Here is a 19,447-nt window from a genome sequence, read left to right on the forward strand (position 1 = left end):
GAGCTCTGTCTGCCCTTAAAAAGGCTCCTGACCCTCCTCCATGCCCTCCCCTACCTCCTCTAAGTGCCTGTGGACCACCAAGATTAGCCTCATGCCTTTTCTTTCAGTTTATATCACTTACCACAAGAAACCCAGGACTCTTGGGATATCTCTTGTCTCTTAACTTTCACCCCATTTGGTTTTAAAATTGAAGTGCAATTGATTTACAACATTTTATTAATGGCTCTTTAGATCCCTTTTCTCTGACCCTATCTCCCACCCTTCTCCAAGTCCTCAAAACCTTTCTTGATGCCCTCTGAAACGCACAGTCAGTAATCAACCAATCTCCTATTATTATTTTTTTTTCACCTCCTCTCTTTATGTTCTCTTCATTTTTGCTCTCAATGAAACCTGACTTCCTAGTTTTCTTAGGTGGTGGGCATGGAGGAAGTGTCTTCCTCACTCTTTATTGCTGTTTCCAGATCATGCTCCCATGAACCTCCTTGAAGCCTCAGAGTTTTGAAGCTCCTGCAATCAACTATACCACACACTGACCCTCCTTGTGGCCATCACCTACAGCCCTCCCCCACTCTGAGTCACCCTCTCATTCCAAGAGCGCTTGGTAACCATCCCTGTTACAGCCCTCGGTGATTTCTGCATCCACCCAGCTGATCCTTCTATCACCTTGGAGTCTCACTTCCTCTTCCTCTTCTGTCTTCCAGCTCTACTTTTTTTTTTTTTTTTTTAAAGAAGATGTTGGGGGTAGGAGTTTATTAATTAATTAATTATTTTTTGCTGTGTTGGGTCTTCGTTTCTGTGTGAGGGTTTTCTCTAGTTGTGGCAAGCGGGGGCCACTCTTCATCGCGGTGCACGGGCCTCTCACTATCGTGGCCTCTCTTGTTGCGGAGCACAGGCTCCAGATGTGCAGGCTCAGTAGTTGTGGCTCACAGGCCTAGTTGCTCCGCAGCATGTGGGATCCTCCCAGACCAGGGCTCGAACCCGTGTCCCCTGCATTAGCAGGCAGATTCTCAACCACTGTGCCACCAGGGAAGCCCCCAGCTCTACTTTGTCACTTGACATACGTGAGACATACACTTGAGGGTATGTCTCATGATCATACCCTCAGACCTCGTCGTTACCAGTAACTGTACCTTCTCCTACTCCCAAGAATCCAATAATTCTTTGACTTCATCAGAATCTATAATCCACTGATGCTACCCACCTCCTCAGCTCCTGATGTCTTCACTTCCTTATTTACCCATCTTGGATCCCATGGTCTACCACCATGAATTACTCCCGTGCATGCACCCTCCTCAATTTGTTTGCCTGGAGAACCTTTAACCCTGGTTAAATTCATTGTTCTGCTTTCTCCACATTTGTGCCCACATGCTCAACTATAGCTTAGGAGAAAACACAATGCTGCTTACTGCCAAGCCTACTACATTTCCCTAGAATATTCATTTATGCTCTCCTAGAAAATTATTTTATACCATGTTCTGTTTTCTCAAACCTCCAGCAACTCCTCCCCATCCACACTCCAGGCTGATCATTCCGCATCTTTTTTCACAGATCAAATAGTCACAAAAGATCCTTCCTTCACACACTTACATCACCATGTGGAATCACTCTTGTATCTATGCTCCTGTACACTCCATCTGCTTGATGCCTCTCTTTCTCTCACGCTCTGTATCAAATCTACTACTACTACTACTACATCTACTTTCAGAATCTATCCAAAATCTAAGCCACTCAACTCTGTTATGGGTACAAATATATATATATATATGTCATCATTTCCTGCCTTCAAGACATTCAATACAGTTAAATATATCATTTTGCTTTCCTGGAATCACTGAAAGAGTCCTAAACGAAAACACATGAAAAAGAAAATCCTTTAAATGTTCAATGATCTCCTCATCATAAAAGAAATACAGTCTACAATGGCATTTTTGTCATACTTTAAATAACAAAGCAGACACTCTCAAACCACATGGACCCTAAGCTTCCCTTTCTGACTTGGAGTGTTTTAAAAAATTCAAAGTGCTTTAACACAGATTTACATATAATTCACTCCAGAAGTCCAAAAACGTATGAATAATTCTAAATATGAGGAGCAAGTTTGGGTCACAAAGAAGAAGGGAATCATCAGGACAAAGAATTTTTGTTGCAGGTGACCCAGAGAGGTTACAAAAAACTCAACAGCGAGCGTCCTTTCAAATATGGCAAACAACAAAGGAATGCTACTGACATACCATTTTCCCCAGGGTGGTCTCAAATGCTTCAGAAAACTTCTTCAACAGATCCGTGTCATCACAACGAGTTGCCTTGTACAGCATCTCAAAGGACTTGAACCCATGATTTGCAAAACGTTTTACTGGAAAATGTTGGAAAAAACAGCTCCAGTTGCTTAGTGTTTTCAAAACAACGATTTAATTTTCTGTGGAATAACTGTAACTTGGTATTTTAATCCTGACATGATTTTTGGGATTGTTATAAAAACAAAAGATGACAGTTAAGGAACGTTTCCAGGCATTAACTGATCATAATAAACCATGAGCCAAGCAGCTCTGTACCCAGTTACCCGGTGATAAGTTTGCTTTGATATATTATTCTTTACCTTCCAATCATATAAAAAAAGGAGCATTTAAGAGAAAAAGAGATATAAAAATTCTCCTCATTATATTCCTGGGAATCTTTGAAAAATCCTAGCTGCATCAAAGATATTATAATTTATATTTATGTAAACTTATAACTTATATGTTTATATTATATTTTCAACCACTAGACATTGAAAAATTTCTGAATACTATGTGAAATTCTATTTCTTGAAAGTGTAAGTTCATAAAGATAAATTTTTCCTTGGATCAGAAGCTTAGAATTTAGACTCAGCAAGATGTCTCGGAATATTCAGAGATGATGTCTCCTAATAGCATCACCAATAAAATCCTACTGTCTAAATCTGTGATAGAGGTGAGTGATATCACTTTTATTTGCTTCCCAAATTTGGGGGAAAAATAGCTCAACTAAGTGGGCTTTACTCTTTTTCTAAGACATTGGCATTTAAACTTCATCTACAGTACTAGATCAAAGATTCACTCCAGAAAATATTATTTACACTAGACAAAGATATTGGGTTATTCTTTTTTTTTTTTTTTTTTTTTTGCGGTATGCGGGCCTCTCACTGTTGTGGCCTCCCCCGTTGCGGAGCACAGGCTCCGGATGCGCAGGCCCAGCGGCCATGGCTCACGGGCCCAGCCGCTCCGCGGCATATGGGATCCTCCCAGACCGGGGCACGAACCCGTATCCCCTGCATCGGCAGGCGGACTCTCAACCACTGCGCCACCAGGGAGGCCCTGGGTTATTCTTATAATAATATATAAGATTACAGAATAGCTCTAAATCTAAATCACTTCTAAAGAGAATGTGACTGATCTCTCACTGCATCACGTATATTGGCTCTTACTTTAAACATAAGCTCTTCTAAAGACTATAAGACTATACTTTATAAGTTGAAGTTTACAAGTCAAGAACGACATGCTGACAAGTCTCTTCGGATAATTCTGGTAAATAAAAATGAGAGCACCAAGATGGTTTTGCCATAAACTGAATCTTATCCTATAGCAATCCGATGAATAGCAAGACTCTGGGTGGCTAATAACTTAAGTCAAGGGACAAGCATTTCTCTTATCTGCAAACACTTCAAATTCACAGCATCATTTTCCACTCACCAAACCTAATCCCTATATTAAAGCAATTTTTCCCTTTAATGTTTAGAAACTTTTACACATAGGCAGACAAATACATATTCACACATATGAAAGGAGTCCAGAAAATAATTAGAACTTACTAGCACAGTCTGGCCATTCAGTGGAATACGGTGGTTTCCAGATACCATCTTCATAAGCACAATAATACTTGTCAGTAGACCCTTCTGTGAAATCATAGCCCTCTAAGCAACTTAATGTGCAGTTAACTCCAGCACTATCTTGAGAACATATAAAATCCCCATTTACAGGTGTAAATGGAACTTCACAGGGGGAACCTGTGTAAAAAAAATTGTATTACTCATATACAGTGGTATAAGAAATACAAATTAAAATCCAGGAGTCTAAGCTGAATTTTGAAAAGGATTCCTCCTGTCCACCACTACTCCTAGAAAAACTCTCACAGTAAATCCTTAGTGTGGGATTGTTGCAAAGTCTGCTTTTTGATTCCTAGGTGGGTATAGTTAAAAAACTGTACCTATGTGTATTTATGGGTAATTAATTACCTATGTGTAACTGTGCATATTTTATGAAAAGATAAAGTACTTCTGATTTGCGAGTTATTTTTGGCATTCCTTTAAGAAAAATGAAAACCAGATAACATTACATAGGAAATACATTTTCTGAATCTGTCTCCTCAAGCATTCAAAATAGGATCATGACAACAATACTTTACAACTTTGGAGAAAATGTTAATAAGTCGTTAATTAAAGACTACCCCGGAAGAAAATATTTCTATTTACCATGAAGTGAAGGAATAATAATCAGAAATCCCAGTAAAATCTGTCAGTATTCTAACTTTAAACATCTACTGCTCATAGACTATTTTCTTTCACAAAATAGAGTGCAATAGCGATTACATATATCAAGTTCAACTAGATTTTTGGAGGCTTATGTAGAGTATACCTTTTATGATAATGTGGATGTCACATGTTCTGTTATTGCCTGAGGGGTCAGTAGCTGTGTACCGCACTACCGTCTCCCCATGAGGGAAAAGGTCTCCTGGTGTATGACTTCTGGTGATGGCCAACACAGCCCCTAGAAAGGAAAGAAGGGGAAAGAAGGAATCCAATTTGAGTGTTATTGTGTGCAGTCACTTTATTTTATTTGAATTTTCATTTTCTATTTATACAAACCAGCTGGGCATTCTATTTGTACTGATTTGGCCGCTAGTAGAAAATAAAAGATATAATTTTATGCTATAACACAGAAATTGTTGCCTCAAAAACCTATTAAATTAAGGCATTCTTACTAAATAAATTATTTTCCTTGAATAGGTCAGTCTCTGTGAATACTGGAAATTTAATTAAGAAATCTATTTAACTTGCATTCTTATAGTTTTTGGGGTTTTGGTCAAAGCTTTAAAGTGAACTTCAGCTATATTAGCTCATTTTTTTTCTGTTTTCCCATGAATTTTTATAACTTTTTTGACAAATGTTTAAGAACTGAGTATGAAAACATAGAACTGCATTAGAGTTACCAATAGGATGCATAGTTTATGTCTTTAGGACAATGGAAGCTTAGAGACTCAATGAATTTATTAGAACACTTTCAAAGAAAACACCCTGTACACATTTAATAATGTCCACTGAATACTGAATGAAAGGAAAAGCCATGAATAGGTAAGATTAATAATGTTAAATTATATATAATTATCCTAACATTAAAACATATTACCTTATATAATTATTCATTCTATTTAGATGTAATTTGCTTTTCATTTCTCTTTTACCTTTTTAACAGCTTTTTAAAATAAAGTATAATTCGGCGGTAACATACTGACAACACGATCTCTGCATTCTCACCTGAGTTGTCCGAGAACTGAGGCTCATCCCAGGTGGCAGCATGCTCCTTCTCGGAGACCTGGACTGGAGGAGGGGATCTGCACCAGTCTATGCTAGGTGGTTCTACATCTAAAGAACATGAAATCAGAGAATGAAGTCACAACTGATGTTCAAAACTGATGAGGAAGGTTGCAAGAGAGAACTGAAGTCTACTTGTGCTGGCAGAGAACCTTGACCTTGTTAGACACAAGGCTGGCCCTGGGGTCCCTTTGATGATGAGGTATGTTTCATCCCTGACCTCAACATCAAAAGAAAAAGCTGATTCTTGCTAGACTTCCCTCTGCCTGTTGAAGAAGGAATACCAGATTGCTAAAATCACCATGAGCACAGCAGTATGAAAGGCAAATTCAGGATACGATGAGCATTTAATTTGTGAGTTTCGCCACTGGTAGTTGAGCTGATCCACCTAGAAGTGTAGAAAACCTTCCCAGTTAATTGGAAGGCGTGAAATGACCAAAGCAGTCATTTCACTGGGATCATTCCCACGATCCTCCTCTTAACGGAAGGGCTGATAGATGCTAAATGGAAGGACCAATGGGCAGAGATCTGAGTCATGCTGTAGAATACCTAAGATTAAGTGAGGCTGTTGTATTGTTGGAAGGCCAGGAGGTTATGTCCATAGATGGGACACTGGAGTCTAAGATTCCTAAGGTTGATAAATTCCAGGTAAAGACAAAGAACAGGGTGTGGACATGGGAATGGGGGGCTACAGTGGAGAGGGGGTGAAAGCCATGGTAGAAATGAAAGAACTGTGAGTCTGTTGCTGGGCACTGTAATCTACACTGAAGGAGGGGTTTGAGGTGGTGGCGCGAATGAGCCAGGTTTCAAAGCTCTGACGGAATGTGGTGGAATTTTTAGGATGTCAGTAAAGGACAATAAGGAAGGTGTAAAGGAGGAAATTTTAACATAACTATTAATGTTTACACTTTTGAAATGTCCATCTATCTGTAATAACATGCCTTTGAGGGAGACTGGATGGATACTACTTTTCTAATTATATAGCTAAGGAATCTTAAACCAGGCAAATTTAAGAGACTTGCCTTAGGTCATTAAGCTGGTAAATTATAGTCATAGGCCTCAAGACTAGGATGATATACTATCAGTGACATATGGAAACATATAATTCTGAAATTAAACGAGCTCTACCTCTGGAGAATATATAGATTTTTGTTTTAAGCTAAGTCTTAGGCATAAATGTTCAGTTTTTCTCTTTTCCTCATGTTTGTCATTTCCTTAGTACAGGATCTTTGGTTTACTACTTTCCCAGGCTGTAAACTCTGTCAACCAGCAGTGGAGCCTCCTTTGCTCACAGTTAGGTCTCCATGGCCTAGCAGGGCACCTGGCCCACAACAGATGCTCAGAAAAAGTTGCTGAATAAAGAAAAGAATGAAGGAATGCTCGTAGGAGGTCAGTGCACTTTGAGAATGCTGAATCAAGCCAATTCATAGTTAAATTGACAAATCCGACAGTATTTACTATTTTCCCAAAAGAAATTGCAAATGAAATAGTTCCAAGATTTTCTAAATTTATCTGATTTTAGCCAAACAGTTTAAAGTTGAAGTTCAGGGACAGGAGAGCAGTAAGACGAGGCCAATGACTGTCAAAGAATTGGAGGTACCAGCCAGATGCATTGTCTCCACGAGGGAGAGGAAGTCCATTAAAAGCAAGTGAGGCAGCACTCTGTGGAATGTTAAGCAAAAGCGTTCCTATTTCCTCTCATTTATCATTAAGACACCAACACCCCGTCATCTGAGGAAAACAAGAAAATGTAGGCTTTGGAATATTTTTGGTGTCTCTCTCTCTCCCCCTCCCTTTCTCTCCCACTCTCTCTTTCCCCCTCCTTCTCCTGTCCCCTCCTCCCTCCCATTTCCTCTCTCTTTCATAATTTGAAAATTCAGCTAGTGTCTAGCTAGACACTCGAGTACACTTTTTACATTTCATCATGCTGACTCTTCATTGTGAAAAACGAAAACTTGGCAAACTCTTGAATCACATTTTCTTGTTTAAAATCACAGCACCATAAAAACAAACCCAACATATTTTTCACGTGACTGATAAAGTTCATGCTTAAAACAACCTTGAAAAAGCAATTAAAAACAACTAAGCACTATGACATGAACTAGACTGACTTTTATATGAGTCTTTTTATCTACCTTCACCAAAACCTATCATTTCTAGGGTAAGAAGCCAGTTTGATACACTTTAGTTATTTCAAGAGGTTATGTAAAAGTCTTAAAATGAATTTAATGTACTGAATTTTAAAATAAACATTAAAAATATATCTGAGGGCTTCCCTGGTGGCGCAGTGGTTGAGAATCTGCCTGCTAATGCAGGGGACACGGGTTCGAGCCCTGGTCTGGGAGGATCCCACATGCCGCGGAGCAAGTAGGCCTGTGAGCCACAACTACTGAGCCTGAGCGTCCGGAGCCTGTGCTCCACAACAAGAGAGGCCGCGACAGTGAGAGGCCCGTGCACCGCGATGAAGAGTGGCCCCCGCTTGCCACAACTAGAGATAGCCCTCACACAGAAACGAAGACCCAACACAGCAAAAATAAATAAATTAATTAACAAACTCCTACCCTCAACATCTCCTTTAAAAAAAAAATTATATATATATATATATATATATATATATATATATATATATATATATATATATATATATATATATATCTGAGACCAAAATACAAAAATGTTAGTATATTTACACAGAGCTTAATGTGTCAGGCACCACCTTGAGCAGTTTGTATATCTTAACTAATCAAAAATCTCACAATAACCCTAGAAGGTAATATATTTATTAATTCTATTTCTGGATGAAGAAACAGAGGCACAGAAAGGTGACTGGTTACACTGCCTTAAGTGGGAGAGCTGGCTATGGAGTCAAGCAGTTTGGGTTCAGAGTCTGTGCTCGTGAGTGCTACAGACCACTTCATATATTCTCCATGTATTAAGTCTTGCTGGTGGGTATCTGGTATCTACTGAATTGACTGAAAGCACAAACAGCAATTGGGAGATGATGGAGTAAACCAAACCAAAACAATAAAGTAAAATAAAAAAGAAGGAGTGATGTATAGCAGTGGGATGTGAGGATGGAGAGACTGGGACAGATTTCAGAGATATTAAGGAGATGAAACCAGTAGAACCTGATGAGGTATTAGATGTTGGTGATGGAGGGAGGGGAATCAAGAATGACTTCCAGATTTCTGCATGGTAGCTAGGTCTTCACTCCATTTTCTGAGCTAAGAAATACTTTAGGTTTGGGTGAGTTTGAAGTGCCTGTGGGGCACCCACGTGGGAAAGTCGGTAGGCAGTATTATATACTGCTCTGGATTTCAGAAGAGAAATCTGAGCTGGAGATAGAAATCTGGGAGCTGTCAGTTAACAAAATTACCAGGAAAACTAGAGAGAAAGAAAGAGAAGAGAGCCAAGGCTGGAATCCTGGGGATGATCCACATTTGAGAGTTGGTCTGAGGAAGAGAAGCCTAAAAAAGCAATCAAGGAGGAAAAATGAGAATAATGGGGGGAAAAAACCAGAAAGACTGATATCAGAGAAGCTATGGGAGGCAGTTTTGATAAAGAGAGCATTGTTAATAATGTAAAATCTATGGAAACATGTCAAATAAGGACTAAAAAGTGTGCAGTAGGATTAGCTCTAGAGATCACCGTAACCTTGATGCAAGTAGTTTCTATGAGTGAAGGAGACAGAAGCCAGACTTGAGTGACTTTGAGAATAAATGGCAGTTAAGCCAAAAGAGATGGCAACCATTGGGAACTTTTCAAAAGGCTCATATAGGAAGGGGTCAAAGAGACAGAGTGATAATTAAAGAGTACGTAGGTTTCAAAGAGGAAGTGGCTTCAGTAGGCTTCAATGACAGAAGGAAGAATCAGTGAGAAAGGAGTTGTTGAAGATAAAGGAGAAGGAAAGTCTTTGGGGGTACTGGATTATTTTCACAATCCTACCCAAGTACTTTGAAGACTTACCAATAACCTTGATATGGAAAGTGCAGCTGGCTTGGTTGCTGGATAGGTCAGTTGCTGTGTATGTGACAGCAACATCTCCAATTGGGAAAAGATAAGGTGGGGTAAAAGGTGGATGAACGTGGATTGACACCTATTGGAGAGAAATATTTGGAAAGTTAAAGTTAATATTAATAGTACTTTTATTATTTTTTGGTTTATATATTATTAGCAAAGTGAAGTCAAAAAGACACAATATTTTATGTATAGCAAAAAGGAAAAAAAATCAGACATAGCCTTTGGTATACTTCTTTCTAGACTATTTATCTATATAGTTTATAGAGTTGGGATACATATGAAATGTTGTTCCTTTTTTTTTGCGGTACACGGGCCTCTCACCGCTGTGGCCTCTCCCGCTGCGGAGCACAGGCTCCGGACGCGCAGGTTCAGTGGCCACGGCTCACGGGCCCAGCTGCTCCCCAGCATGTGGGATCCTCCCGGACCAGGGCACGAACCCGTGTCCCCTGCATAGGCGGGCGGACTCTCAACCACTGCGCCACCAGGGAAGCCCCCGAAATGTTGTTCCTTTTTTATTAAACGTAATACCTTGATACATTTTTTATGCTCTTACATAGTTTTTAGAACTTATGACTCTTAAATATCTTTATAACCTATATAATAAATACATGCCAATTTTTAAAAAGAAAAATCTATTCAAGGACATTTAAATTGGTCCCAAATTTTAATGTTGTAAGCAGCACTATGATAACAGTTTTGTACAGATAATTTTAAAATATTTTTATTATGTCCTTATAATAAATTTCCAGAAACAGAATTATTAACCTCAAAGTCATTAGCATTTTATTGATAGATAATACAAAATTTATTTCCCAGATCATGGTAAAAATTTGCATTCCCATTGTTAGTATTTGATAGTATCATTGTCAAAGTTCCCATTCAAAGTTCTTTGATCTATATTAAATATCATTACCTTTTGGTAAATCAAAAATATGGCATGAGGTCACTGTTTTAATTTGCAGTTTCTTAATGTCTTATGGTAAGATTAAATTCTCATATGATTGCATGATATAGATATATTTTTCCCTTTTTGAACCATATGTTTGCCTTCTTAGTCCGTTTGAAAACTATAATGTGATAAACATAAATTTATATTAATATGTGATATAATAAACATTCTAACATTTGACATATTTGAAGCATTTTTCTCTAGTTTGCTAGAGAACTATTAAAAATACAAATTGAGGCACTTCCCTGGTGGCGTAGTAGTTAAGAATCCACCTGCCAATGCAGGGGACATGGGTTTGATCCCTGGTGTGGGAAGATTCCACATGCTGTGGAGCAACTAATCCCGTGTGTCACAACTACTGAGCCTGTGCTCTAGAGCCCACGAGCCACAACGACTGAGCCCAGGCACCACAACTATTGAAGCCCATGCACCGAGAGCCCATGATCCGCAACAAGAGAAGCCACCATAAGGAGAAGCCCGCCCGCAATGGAGAGTAGCCCCCGCTCGCCACAACTAGAGAAAGCCCACGCACAGCAACGAAGACCCAACGCAGCCAAAAATAAGTAATTAAAAAAATAAATTTATTTTTAAAAACTGAGAAATACTTTTGAGGTCAAATCCATTGGTTTTTTCCACTGTATTTTTAAAAAATATTTCAACACACAGATGCTACATTTAATCTAAATTCTCATGGATCCTGAAGTATGTCCCTGCACTCTTCTTAGTATTTGATGACAATGACCAGGATGATGATGATAATGATGACAATGCATGTTTTCATGGGCCTCTTAATAGAATGTGGAAACTACACATGAGGGAGCACTCAATGCACACATCACCTATAGTACAGTAAGTACTCTAATTTACATATACACTTTTAAAATCAGATTTAAAAGTTACCTTGTCTTTGGTTACCTAAAGATAAGTACCATATGATCTCGCTAATAAGTGGCAGGAAAAAAAAAATCACAGATACAGAGAACAGTTTGGTGGTTGCCAGAAGAGGGGTATGTGGGTGCTCAAAATGGGTGAAGGTGGACAAAAGGTACAAACTTCCACTTATAAAATAAATAAGTCCTGGAGATGTAATATACAGAGTGATGACTATATTTAATAATACACTTTAAAAAAGTTATCTTGATTTTTTAAAGTATATTGTGTTTATTCAACACAATTATCAGAACATATTGTGTGTGTGTCCTTGAATGGCACATGTCCTTGAATGACACAACTTACATACATATTTACATGCAGGTGTAAAAACTATTTAAGGGCATCTTCATGTATGTGAACAGTAAAAGTATAAATTTAAGAGGGTGTTAAATTCCTAATTCCTTTCCTAGCATCTGATGGATAATTATCTCAAGCTACTGTATATACAATACTAAAATACTGTGTTCTGAATAATGCTGGTTTTTAAAAAGCTGAGTAAGAAACACTGATGTTATCTTCTTCAGACTGGCCAATATGCAATCATTTCAGGATCATATTTTAAAACATATGCTTAAAAATAGAAACTAAGATTGATTCCCCATCTTTCTTTTTCTTAAAAGATCTTCAGAGCCTAGGAAGGGGCAAAGAATTCTCAGCCAACGAATCCGCACAATGAAGGGTTTCCGTTTCTAGATTTTCATCTGAAATTTCTAATGAAAAATTCAAGGCTGATCATTCTTCTATCAGATGGGGCATTAACATTTATGAGCACAGCTAGAGAGAGCACTATCATTAATTAGTAAGTTTTCAATAGCACACGTATTTGCAGTGTATTTAGAATCCATCTGACAAAGGATGCAAATATTTGCTCAAACCTTACCTTTTCCCCAGAGTTGTCTTTAGCCGTTGGGATTTGCCAAGTGATATTAGCAGAGTCTTGCTGTTCCTGAGTCTCAGCCTCTATGTCCGCAGGACAGTTGATTTGAGGAGCTTCCACATCTGATTCAGAAAATACACAAATCAGTTAACATATCAATGTGTAATTCTAAGTCATTTAAGAGAGAGGTAAAAAGATACTAATACTCTGTGACTCACTTTTTACATCCCAATTCCTGACTGATTTAGAATTTACAACTGCCTTCAGGATAATGTATCTCAGGATGACTTATGAAGCCCTTCCTGAACTGGTACCCGCTCCCCTAAGAGGGGACAAATCCCCTCCTCTCTGACAAATCCCCTACCAGGACTCAGTCTCCACATTGAATACTCTCAGTCCCACGAGAGCGCCATGGTTCTTCTTATACCTGGGTCTTTGTCCATGTTCTTTTATTTGCCTGAATCAATGCTCTCTTCCCCCTTTACCCAGGTAACCCCTACTTGTCCTTTAATTCTCAGCTTAGACACAAGCTCCTCAGGAGGCTTCTCTGACCCCACTGGTCCATTTTAGGTGCTCACTCCACAGGTTCCCATGGCCCTCTGTCCTTCCTAACCATAACTCGTTTTGCCATTTTGAAATTAAATTTTCTCCTCCCAAAGAATGTAAGTTCTTTGAATGCCAGGATACCTCTTGTCCCATTGTATTATATAGTTCCTGGCATATAACAGGAGTTTGATAAATATTTTTGGAATGAAATAAAGAGACAGAAAAACTGGATGTTGACTGTGGCAGGAAGGAACTGCACTGGAAAACAATGCTGTCAAGTGGAATTAATTAGTGTGCTAAAATGTACTGGCAAAACAAACAACAAATTAAAGCCAATGATATTTTTTGCAGTGTGAAACTTTGCAGTACAGATACTGAATTAGATGTGGTTAACATTCCACATAGCCACATCAGTCACTGTAGAGCTAAGTTCTTATTACATGGTATAATAAAATCCTCTTAAGTTACGTTAAATTAGGTCTTCTGTAACTTGCAGCTGAATATATCTGAATTGATCTAATTTGTGTCTCACCTTCTTGCTCCTTTAAAATTTTATTCAATTTATATTTTCCTTTTCTCAGAGGGGCTAATACTTAGACAATTTTCCCCCACAAAGATGCATTAGCATATTAACTCTTAAAATCTAAAGCAGTATTTTATTTTTCCTTTACACTTGAATATTAGCTTGAATGGATTCAGAATTTAAAGTTTATATCTATTTTCCCTCTGTATTCTTAGAACACTGCTACATTTCCTTCTGGCATTTAGAGTTATAAATGAGAAGTGTAGTGTGAGTCTGATCCTTATTTCCTTTGTGAAATTTCTCTTTACTCTCTGGAAACTTCAGATTTTCTCCTTAACTTTGGACCTTGGAAATTTCACCGGCAGTAGTGAAAGTATGCCTGCCCAACATTCAGAGGCTATTTTATTTTAATTAATTATTTTTGACTGAGTTGGGTCTTGGTTGCTGCGCGTGGGCTTTCTCTAGTTGTGGCAAGCAGGGGCTACTCTTCATTGCGGTGCACAGACCTGTCATTGCGGTGGCCTCTCCTGTTGCGGAGCACAGGCTCTAGGCACGCAGGCTTCAGTACTGCAGTACGCGGGCTCAGTAGTTGTGGAGCGTGGGCTCCAGAGCACAGGCTCAGTAGTTGTGGCACACTGGCCTAGCTGCTCAGCGGCATGTGGGATCCTCCTGGGCCAGGGCTTGAACCCGTGTCCCCTGCATTGGCAGGCGGACTCCCAACACCTGAGCCACCAGGGAAGCCCCTATTTTTTTTTGGAGTCACATTACTCACTGTTTTCTTGAACATGGATCAATAAACTCTATTTCTCTGGTAATGGTACTTTATTTTTTATTGAAGTATAGTTGATTTACAATGTTGTGTTAGTTTCAGGTGTACAGCAAAGTGATTCAGTTATACATACATACATATATATATACACACATATATATACACATATATATGTATATATATTTTTTCAGATTCTTTTCCATTATAGGTTATTACAAGATATTGAATATAGTTCCCTGAGCTACTCAGTAGGACCTTGTTGTTGGGGAGAAGGGACTAATTAAGAGCTTGGGGTTAACAGATATATACTACTTTATATAAAAATAGATAAACAAGGTCTGAGGCTATTTTGATTGAAAAATTCAAGGCTTTCTGAAGCTCAGGGAATCTTTCTTCTACTGGTAGGAAATTCTTCTCCTCCATCCCTTATCCTCTCTCTGCTTCTGGAACTCTTTATTGGGGTTTCTCGATTTATCACAGGTATCTCTTAACTTCCATCTTTTGGGCTTAATCCATTGGGATATTCAAGTTCCTTGTTTATCAGTTCTCCATTCTGAAGGAATTCTCAGTTTGCTTTGTCAAATCACTAATATTGTTTTCAACAACATCCACTCCACTTTTTGACCCTTCTCTTAGAGATATTTATATTTTTACTTCTAAGAACTCTTTCTTGCTCTCAATAGCTCTTTTTCATAGCAGTCGGCTCTTGTTGCTAGGAAGATGGCAATGTTCTCTTGTGAATGTACTGAGATGCAGGTTTCAAAGGGATGATGACTTGCTTTTTTTAAAAAAAATGAACTTAATCTCACCTGCTTTATAGAAGCCAGAAATTCCCCAAAGATCTTCAACTCCCAATGGAAAACTTAACCTGATTTCCAGCTCTAATATCATCCTTAGTTTTCTATTTCTTCTATTATTGCCTGGTACATTGTAATTGGATTTTGTGAGCCCATGATTTTGTAACAGACATCTTCATAGCATTTTCTGGGGTTACATCTATCCTTTTACCATAGATTTGCAGCAAAAGTTGCAGAGAGGGACAGTCCCACACTGCACCAATGTGTCATTATATAGAATTTGGTTTTTAACCTGACCATTGTATGGACCTACCTTCACAAACAGCTGTCTGAACTTTGGCACTCCATTTTCCAGAGGTGGTACACCTCACTTCTTCTCTGCCTCCTGATAAAATGAATCCTTGGTGGCAACTCAGCTGACAAATCATCCCAGGTTTGGCTGGATGCTTGCCACAGTTGGGGGGTGACACGATGACACCTTTGGGCTTCTGAAAGGTGGAGCAGTGGCGCTCTATTGTAGAAGAACAAGAAAATGTTATTTGCGTTCCCACAAATTGCCAATGTCACAGATTCGCTTTACTCGAGAAAAATACAATTGGTCTGCTGTGGGACTGACATAAGTCACTAAATGAGGTCTGTATGTGACACTAAACAAATGCTGTATTGTAAATAATGCTCAACCATATCTCTTTAGTTACCTCATGTTATTTTGCCGGTGCATCAAAATCTTGAAAGATTTCTAACTAGTACTTAAATCATTGCTGACTGTAACTTTTATCATTTGCTTCGAGCACCTTCATTCAGTTTGCAGAATATTACATTATGGCTACAAAGTATAAAATAGTGAATTAGATTCTATCTTTCATGGAATAAGTGATAATTCGGCAATCAGTTTCCATTTTATGAATTTTTTTGTGCCATCTTTAAGCAAGCACATAATGAGAATAGTTTTTATACTCTCCTTAGAATCACTATGTCATAATTAGGGCCTTGACTCTTAATGATGTTATTTTCAGCACAGATGAAGAACAGCAAATGAATTAGGTAGAATTAGTTAGACTGGAGATAGAATGGAAAATCAGACTAGGACTTAATGCAGGGTGTGTGTCTGTGTGTGTGTCCCATTGATCTGATGGCAATTCTTGCATACTCTTCATTTTTGCAGTTTTAGTATATATTTTAAAACCCAGTAGAGCTACTTTCTTTTTACTACTCTTTATTACTCTTCCCTTTCAATCTTATTTCAGTGAGTTTTGCCTACACATTCTTCCAGATGAATCCTGGAGTCAATCCCCAATTCCAAAAAGGGGGCAAAAAAGAAAAACCCTTTTGGGCTATTGGATGATATGGCATTTTACGTATACATATATTTGGAGAGAACTTACATTTTGATAAAATTTTATAAAAACATTAAGGTGTTCTTTTTGTCTTTCAGTAATATTTTGTAGTTTGTGTAACACAGGTTCCACACATTTCTGTTTAAGGTTATTCTTAAATATTTTATATTTTCTATAGATATTTTGAAAGTGATTTTTCTCTATATATTCTGTTTATCATTTATATAGAAGGGTTGTTTATTTGATATTCTTATGACTTTAATGAACTCTCAGTCTTTTAGTAGGTTCATTCTTTTTTGGAGGTAGACACATAGTTTACAAATGATGATTCTGAATCCTCTAAGCTCTAACTTTATGATTTATTACAAGAGCTAAAGCTTAGAAGAACAATGCTCAATAATACGGATGATTCTGGAATCCTTTTCTATTTCCAGATTTAATAAGACTGCCTACACTGTTTCCATAAGTGGATGCAGATTTAAGATGGACTTTTTTTATTATGTCAGTAATCAATATGAGTTTCTTAGTTCTATTAAAAATGTGTTTTAAATGATAATAATACATTTTAATCTTATACTGAGCAAGCATATGAATTTTTCCTATTTTTTATAATGAAGTAATTTATTGTGTTGATAGAGTACTTAATTTTAAACCCTCCCTACATTCCTAGGATAAACCTCTACTAGGTTTGGCAGACCATTCGTTTGAATGTGGATTGCTAGTGTATTTGCTGTCGTAGCTTTCTATCTTTTTTTTTTTTCTTGGTAAAAGTTGTCAGGTTGGCAATAGAATAATAATAGTCTGATAGTATGAACTGATTAACTTTCCACTAATTGGGCCAAATTACATGGTATGAGAATTACTGCTTTTAAAAAGTTTGAAAGAGTTTCACTGATCCCTCATTTTGGGAGGAGTAATTAAACTCTGATAACATTTCCATTGTTTTGTAAATTACCCATAGGTAACTATATACTTGCTTTTCTACTTTTCTTCTGGATTCATTTAGTAATTTTCATTTTCTTAGAAAATCATGCATAATAAATGTATTGTACGGTATTTTATTATTCTTTTAAAACCTCAGACCTCTGGGACTTCCCTGGTGGCGCAGTGGTTAAGAATCCGCCTGCCAATGCAGGGGACATGGGTTTGATCCCTGGTCCAGGAAGACCCCACATGCTGTGGAGCAGCTAAGCCCATGCACCACAATTATTGAGCCTGCACTCTAGAGCCTGTGAGCCACAACTACTGAGCCCACGTTCCACAGCTACTGAAACCCGCGCGCCTACAGCCCGTGCTCTGCAACAAGAGAAGCCACAGCAATGAGAAGCCCACGCACCGCAATGAAGAGTAGCCCCCTAAGCTGTGACAAAGTGAGAGAGTGGCATGGACATATATACACTACCAAATGTAAAACAGATAGCTAGTGAGAAGCAGCCGCATAGCACAGGGAGATCAGCTCAGGGCTTTGTGACCACCTAGAGGGGTGGGATACAGAGGGTGGGAGGGAGGGAGACGCAAGAGGGAAGAGATATGGGAACATATGTATAACTGATTCACTTTGTTATAAAGCAGAAACTAACACACCATTGTAAAGCAATTATACTCCAATAAAGATGTTAAAAAAAAAAAAAAGAGTAGCCCCCGCTCACCACAACTAGAGAAAGCCCATGCGCACCAACGAAGACCCAACACAGCCAAAGATAATAAATATATTTTTAAAAAATAAAATAAAAACCTCAGACCTCATATATTCCTTTGTGATAGCTTCCTGGAAAAATTCTAGTTTTGCATTTTTCTTTCTTCTTTTTAAAATTTATTTTATTACTTTATTCAAAGATTTTCCTCTTATCCACTCTACTGCATTCCATCTCCTTTTATAATTCATCTTCCTTTATTATTATTATGTACTTCTTTCAACTTCTCTTGCAATCATTATTTTCCTAGCTTTTGAATTTAATGTTATTTTCATTCTTCCTGTTTAATAATGAAAATATTTATATCTATGAAATTTTATCAGTGTATAATTTAACCCATATCTCATAACTTTGGTTCTAGAATTTTCTCAATTTCATTGTTTATTTTTTAATGGTATTTTTAAAACGTCTCCTTTGTTCATTTAATTCATTTCCTTTATCTCTCTTTGTATTGGAGTCTTCATATTTTTGTGTTTTGGTCTAGTTTCATATGTCAGAAAATGTTACAACACTGACTTTTTTTTTATGTGTTTCAAATAACTTTTTCTTGTTTGCATTTTAATAATGCAGAGAATTCATTTGAAGTACAGAAATTTACATCTTTATGTATTCAAATCTATTGTCCTTTTTATTTTTATGAAGTTCTTCTCCTTAAAAATCCATATTTTCTCCATATTATTTCTTACATTTCACTCCTTAATTTGCCTCATTTAATTAATTAGTTAAATTAACTTAGTGATTTTTAAAAATGAGGTGAGCCAAAACTGACTAATTTTTAGATAAGCTTCTTTCCCCCACTGATATCTAAAATTTCCCTTATTGAATATTATATTCTTCTACAAAAAATAATGTTTGTTTCTGAGCCATGTTTGCTTCCATTGTTCTGTGCATTCTTGTACCATTATTGTACCGTTTTAATCACTGTGGGTTCATAATCTGTCTTATGATGGTGAGAATAAGTTCTCCCTCATTGTACCTCATGTTCAAAATTTTCCTGTTTTGCAACTATCTATTCGTCAATACGCTTTCTATTCATGTCTATCAATTTTTTAAGTAGAAAATTTCATAGTAATTATCGTTATTGTCAGAATTTGGGGGCTACGGTGAGTTGTTCCCCAATAAATTGTAAATAAGGATATAATTTCCTTTTGATGGTTACACTTCAAATCTACCAAGATTGACATACACTTTAAATCATTACAGAGATGTACACAATAATTTTAAAGAGAATTCTTAAAGTTTAAAGAATTTTAAAATTTTAAGTTAAACTTAATAAATTTAAATTCTTTAAAGAATAACTCCAGAGTAACCTTATTAAATGTATTACATTTTAAATAAAAGACTGGGTCCCTCACAAGAAAAGCTGCTCATCCGTGGAGCCAGTGAAATAGATGATT

General features: G+C 37.4%; 1 protein-coding gene across 1 annotated transcript in view; it reads right to left on the bottom strand.

Moving 5' to 3' along the window:
• Positions 1 to 19,447, bottom strand: part of SVEP1 (sushi, von Willebrand factor type A, EGF and pentraxin domain containing 1) — a gene marked incomplete at its 5' end in the record, with an annotated part of 192,261 nt that overhangs the window by 95,882 nt on the left and 76,932 nt on the right. The window contains 7 exons of the mRNA XM_082626969.1: positions 2,232 to 2,353; positions 3,827 to 4,021; positions 4,650 to 4,781; positions 5,549 to 5,656; positions 9,572 to 9,701; positions 12,388 to 12,506; positions 15,333 to 15,530. Coding sequence (XP_082483095.1) covers positions 2,232 to 2,353; positions 3,827 to 4,021; positions 4,650 to 4,781; positions 5,549 to 5,656; positions 9,572 to 9,701; positions 12,388 to 12,506; positions 15,333 to 15,530 — 1,004 coding nt within the window. The remainder of the gene's footprint in view (positions 1 to 2,231; positions 2,354 to 3,826; positions 4,022 to 4,649; positions 4,782 to 5,548; positions 5,657 to 9,571; positions 9,702 to 12,387; positions 12,507 to 15,332; positions 15,531 to 19,447) is intronic.

This window comes from Mesoplodon mirus (genome assembly GCF_964341445.2).
Source record: "Mesoplodon mirus genome assembly, chromosome: 1".
Classification (NCBI taxonomy): Eukaryota; Metazoa; Chordata; class Mammalia; order Artiodactyla; family Ziphiidae; genus Mesoplodon; species Mesoplodon mirus.